Source organism: Hibiscus syriacus, unplaced genomic scaffold (genome assembly GCF_006381635.1).
Source record: "Hibiscus syriacus cultivar Baekdansim isolate YM2019G1 unplaced genomic scaffold, ASM638163v2 tig00003041_pilon, whole genome shotgun sequence".
In the NCBI taxonomy this organism is placed as follows: domain Eukaryota; kingdom Viridiplantae; phylum Streptophyta; class Magnoliopsida; order Malvales; family Malvaceae; genus Hibiscus; species Hibiscus syriacus.
In genome coordinates this window covers 5,792,679-5,798,610 of record NW_024061960.1, presented here as the reverse complement: position 1 = coordinate 5,798,610, position 5,932 = coordinate 5,792,679, and the positions used below count along the sequence as shown (strand labels likewise).

At 32.8% G+C, this 5,932-nt stretch overlaps 1 protein-coding gene across 1 annotated transcript; it reads right to left on the bottom strand.

Moving 5' to 3' along the window:
• Positions 1-2,274: 2,274 nt before the first annotated feature.
• LOC120169995 (ubiquitin-conjugating enzyme E2 variant 1A-like) lies at positions 2,275-5,451 on the bottom strand. The gene is made up of 5 exons (XM_039178067.1): positions 5,284-5,451; positions 3,554-3,693; positions 2,793-2,918; positions 2,599-2,725; positions 2,275-2,407 (listed from the first exon to the last, which is right to left on the bottom strand). The coding sequence occupies exons 1-5, from the start codon at positions 5,309-5,311 to the stop codon at positions 2,349-2,351; spliced, it is 480 nt and encodes a 159-aa protein (XP_039033998.1). The 5' UTR covers positions 5,312-5,451; the 3' UTR covers positions 2,275-2,348.
• Between the last annotated feature and the right edge of the window lie 481 nt (positions 5,452-5,932).

The following is a 5,932-nucleotide window of genomic DNA, read 5'->3' as shown; positions in this document are numbered from 1 at the left end:
TCTTTTGTTATAAATAGAGTCATCCTCCTCCTTAGTTAAGCATCCCACAAATATAAGCCTTCTTCACTATTAAAGGCTATTTGTACTCTTTCTCTCTTTGTAATATTTCCTCTACTAGTGAAATATTATTTTAGTAGTGTTCGAGGAGGTAGGTATAATTTTGGCCTAACCTCGTTAAATTTTGGTGTTCTCTTTATGTCTATTTAATAGCTATTGTCGGGTATAATTGTTGTTAATTATTGTCCTATTAAAATTACTTATCTTGGTAGTTCTGTCTAAGGAAAGTGGGTTTTAAGAGGGACCATTGTGACCCCTCCTCTTTCCTGGGAATCTACTTTGGGGTGATTTTTAGTACAATCGTTTTCACACTAGTCACCTAGATAATAGTTTTCAAGGTGGATTTATTATTATTGGTGGAAATCAACCCGTATTCCACAACAATTAAGAGGCATTTTTACGATCTCTTTAGCATTGATCCAGCAGTAGAGGATTCCTAAGGCATCTGTATTTGTACAGATCATGAGATGCTTTGACGGTTCACCTTTTTATTGATTCAGATTGAGAGTTATAGGTTATTTAACTACTTGGCATCCCAATTAGGACATCTCGTCTACAAACATCTCTCGTTCACTTATAAAGGTATTCACATTCATCTTGATGCTCTCAATAGCAAAGGAATCATAATAGTACACCCTTCATTGATTCAAGTAGAGAGCTACAAAAATAAACTCTTTCCTACCACATGTGTTAGAAGTTCTAGTCAAAGAGCTTCTCTCACCGTATAGGCAGAGATGTCTCATTTTGAGGCATTCATAGATGTTCTTCAAACTAAACTAGCGGTGGAGGATCTTAGGGTATCTTCATGACAAAAAAAAGGTCTTTGAGTGGAGGGATCTACAACACTAGAACCAACGGGTTTTTATTAGAGGGATTATGTAGTTCACCATTGTGATTTAGGTAGAGAGTTATCAGTTTTGAATTTACGACTTCTAATATTTCTATTTCAATTTATCTTTAGAAGGCTATTCTACATTTTCTCTTGTAATTTACCTAATGCTTAATAAATCACCATTTCTGATTTGAACGAAAAGCCGCATATATTCAAAGTTTCAATTCCTCAACGACTTTTACAAGAATTCACTGCTTCCATTCTAGTACTGATTCATTTTTTTCATTTCCGCAACAATAGCTTGCCATAATTGTTCAAACATTCAATCTATGCATAGGCCTTGGAAATGGTGGTATATTTTAGAAGAAATAGATAGCTTTTCTAAAATTCTTTCGTCGGTCAAGTTTATTTACGCCCCAAGGTCTTATAATAGGATGACCAATCACCTAGCAAAAGAAGGCATGAATAAAATGGAGCTCTTTAAAGCACGGTGGTAGGCTCAACGTAGTTTGGCTGTGTTTGCTTTTTGTTTATTGTCTTTTTAGCTGGGTTAGGTTTCTCTCTTCAGGGTGTTTTCTTTCAAAGTGGTTTTGTTACAAGTTGTTTCCGTTCTCATTGTTGCGTGGCACTCTTTTCCTCCATTTAGGATTACGAAAGATTTTAATGAAACTCATAACTTGATTTATTCAATAAAATTCATTTGATTGCGGAGCAAAAAAAAACTTATTTTTTTTTAAATTAAACTATGGATATAGTAGTGCTTTGGTTGCTGGAGTGCTGACTTACCTAACTAAATTTGATCTTACGTAATGTCACAATTAATTAGGTTCAATAGATTGATTTGGAATATGAATAACGATGGATGAAGTTAATGCAGGACCTTAATCATCATTATCATCAATGACTCTTCAGACAAATGTAATGAAATTAGTTTATTATGACCCCAACCAAAAAAGGCCACTGAAATCATTATTAAACTTGGATTTTATCAACAAATGCTTCAATCTAACGCACTAAATGTAATAAATCAACAATGATAAAATATTATTAACACTAGACTTTGGATGGTTAACCAAACAACAAAAGCAATGGTGCAAACTTCATGGAATCCAAAATCAAAGAAGGAACGTATAACAGTTTTAACAAACAAAATGTTCCAAACTCATCTTCACCTCACCTAAATTCTAAATTACATCAAATTGAAACAAAAGACAGGAAATAATAAATTAAAACAAATGCTCACAAACTAAGATATCATCGATATCGGCTGTGAGCAAAAGTCATAAACTTTTTAGTGTCTTCAATTCATTAAGGACCCTTTATTTAACCACCATTTGGTGGGAATGACTTCTTTCCCATATAAAAGCATAATATATATATTGATGGTACTAAGCCAGCCGCTGGAGTTACCTAGCATATATATTTTATGTACATTCTGTTCATATAGCTCTGATGAAGTTCAAACGATGCAACACTTCAGCACCAAGCCCTTTTGATCGAGCCTTGCCTCTTCATTGCCTGAGAGAAGATTATCACGGTTTAAACATTTCCATAAACAATAGCGAATTTTTATGCACGGAAGATCTACATTAAGGTTCAACTATTCTAGAGACATAAAAGCTCATTTCAGAAAACAGACGCCCAAGAAACTAGAGCAAACACAAAAAGACTATGATTCAACAAGAAAATCACAAGTAAGATCTACACACCTTCAGGAGGCTGAGCAAGCTTCCTGTTCTGAGGAGACATCATTTCTTTCCTCAGCTTTGTCAATATATCTTCCATAGTATACTCCCTTTGCCAATTAGCAAGCATGGGGAAAAGGCTAGGTACAACCTGGCAATTTATCAGCCATAAATTTCATATCACGCATTAAGTAATTCCTAAGAAAAACATCACGTACCGCTCCAGTTTCTTGATTGACGCAGGTCATGTTTATCAGGGTTTGAAACCTCACGCTTGGTGGATTATCTGGATAATCCAGGCCACATAATAGCTTCAACTGGTAGATGCGTCCCTCGTGAACAGACTAACATGCATACAGATTAAGCAAGTTACCAACTCAATTTTCATCTTTCGTAATGAATAGTGTTAACAGGAAATATTATTAATTACTGTTTGGCAAACAAAACTAACTTCATTAAAGAAAGACAAATAACAGTAATTATTGTATAATTTAATTTATGACAAATAACAGTAATTATTGTATAATTTAATTTATGACAAATAACAGTAATTATTGTATAATTTAATTTATACAATTCCTTCTGCCAGAAATCTTATGATCGTAAAGCTTTCTATGTTTTACTTCTAGGTGACAGTTACAAGGAGATTCCAATAGATTTGCAGGTACTATTTTTTTCTTCTTCTTCCAGAAACAGTGCTTGGAATAAAGAAGGTAAATTGTGTGATAAAATAGAGACCAATTATCATCAAGCTTCCATGGTAGAAACTCATTAAGCAACTTTCTAATTAGTACAGGTGGACTGTCTCAAAGGTTAGACTGACTTGTGAAGATGAGCATGGTTAGAAGTACATATCAACTTCAAGTTGTGTTTACATCCTTATGCATTTCATTGCATTATTCACATCAACTCAGAGAAACATGTAAACCAACTACAGAAAAGATCACAGTTGAAAGAAAAAAGACAGAAGGAGACTCACATTAGGCGGACCAATAATAGTCCCAGTCCATGACTGCATGTATATATCATCCACGTCATCCATTCCATAGCTAACAGTTCCATCCCCAATTCCCTTTTCACCTCTCTCAAGCTCTTCTAGCAATCTGAAATTCCTAGGCACTGAAAAGAAAATACATTCGAGTCCCTAGCTCAGGATTGTAGCAGTCACTCGTGAAATTTGCATTAAGTCTACCAAATGCAGTTTCCGAATATGCAATCAAAAAAGCTAAAATTTAAGAACAAAAAGGAATACTCGCATGTTATATCAAATACTGGAAAAATAGTCAATGAAGAACCCAGAAAATACTAAAAAAACCATGATAGCATAGAATAGGATCCATCACAAGTTCCAGTCATAAAGTACATCATTAACAAGGTTAATCCTACCATTAAAGAGCATAAAAGATCAGATATCGAGACAAACAAAACAACCACATCCCCTCATAAATATTCTAAGGTTGGCTCCATTATTTCATATGTGCCAATGTTGTTAATCAATGAGAAACTTTTTATTATTAGGTCTGCAGTTGAAAGATTAATTCATCCAAGGCCCAAATTGGCTTCAGAACAAAGGTTACACCAAAAGCCAAAAGGTCAACCACTGCATAACTTGAGGCATCTGGGAGGTACTCTGATACCAAGAAAGGTTCACTTCTGAATGAAAGAAGCACTGATCCTTAATGGCCAAAGCTTTGCCATGCAATGGTTGGAGAAACAAACTTCCTTGATTTTAGAAACATAGAAAGAAATTTCTAACGCCAAGAAAATTGTAGGAAGCCTAATATCTAGTTAAGAGAGCTAGCACCATATTAAAAGTTTCATACACATCCCATATGAAGAGTACTGCAAATTTATCTAAAATAGATCTTTCAGAAATGAATCAGTAGCTTGATGTCCGAAATGTGTAAAAGAAAAAGGCAGGAACAGTCTATGCATCCAAGTCACAATTTTCCATTTTAGAAGATTTCCATGCATCATATATTAAAAACCCTAAGCAAGGAAAAGGAAGTGATGATACATGTTTAAATGTTATTGCTTGTTTTATTTATAATTGCACTCAATCAACACCAATATCTCTTACTTGAAACAAAGTATACTCAACAAACGTTGCCAGATCTAACTTAACTCAGAAAACTACTTCAGAAGAGAAAACAAAAAGGAAAACATGATTTAAAAAAGATGAAATCGTATCGTATATCCACATTCAAGGTTTTACAGATTCAAAATCAAAGACCAAATCAGAAAGACAAAAACTTCAAGCAATTGAGACTTCGTTTCCCCTCATTCCAATTCCCTTCAATTTATTCCTACAACATCTAATTCTTTCCACAGACATCAAGACTATAAACCGAATTATACACATTTCTAATGAAACCCATCTAATTCTGGCAATTAAAACAATACAAAATCTTGTACAAACTTTTAATAGAAAAGCTTGCAAAAGTTTCAGCTTGAATATCAATCCAAGCACAAAAAAATTATTCTCAAACATCAAGAAACGGTACTTCGAACTATACAAAAGACAACTAGTTACCGAAGCTAAAAACCCTATTTTCCACCAAATCCAAAGATTATCCCCAAAAGATAGCTCCCAGAAATTCAATATACACTTCAAAGCTCCATCAATCAAATTTCATCGATAACCTAAAAGACGGGGAAACTTAATAAACATATGGGGAAAATCTAGGGATTTGAAAACCGAAAACTTACCAACAACTCTTGATCCTTCGGAACCCATTTCTCCGTTTGATCGTTTCAATCCAAAGAAATGAAATTAAATGAAAACCTAGGGTTTCCTCTGATTCAAAAGAGACAACCCAAAAGCCAAAAATTTAAGATGAGAAAAAAGAGAAAGAAATGAAAATGAGAGTATGTTATATAGATATAGAGGTTTTATAGTAACAAAAGTGTCAACAGCTCCGTTTAAGTTTTGTTCTTTATGCTTTTCAAAAATGATTTTAGAGTGAAATATATATTTTAAGACTACAAATAATATATAATATTAAATTTGTTACCCAAAAGTATTTTAGAAAATTTAATTTAGAAAATTTAATGTAAAATATTAGATGATTGAGAATCTTTATAACATATATTATTTTGTAATTATTTTATATTAATAAAAATTAAAAATTAAATATGAAAGGGTTTGAATTTGTATACCATAAAAGAACATTTATACTTAAATTATAAGTCAATATGTTTTTTATATTATATTATGATAAATAATATTATTTATATTAAATATATTAATTTAAAAATAAAACATAAGAAATATTCTCTACCTTCAACCCTAGCCACTCTTTTTCTTTTTTGTTTGGCAGTCGACAACATCAATTTTAACGTTAATTATCGATTTACA

Excerpts from the sequence above, each read along its gene's own strand:
- LOC120169995 (XM_039178067.1), bottom strand. The coding sequence starts at position 5,311 with ATGGGTTCCGAAGGATCAAGAGTTGTTG. Across the intron at positions 3,694-5,283 it reads CGAAGGATCAAGAGTTGTTG|TGCCTAGGAATTTCAGATTG; the intron begins GTAAGTTTTCGG and ends TTTTCTTTTCAG. Across the intron at positions 2,726-2,792 it reads TCAATCAAGAAACTGGAGCG|GTTGTACCTAGCCTTTTCCC; the intron begins GTACGTGATGTT and ends ATAAATTGCCAG.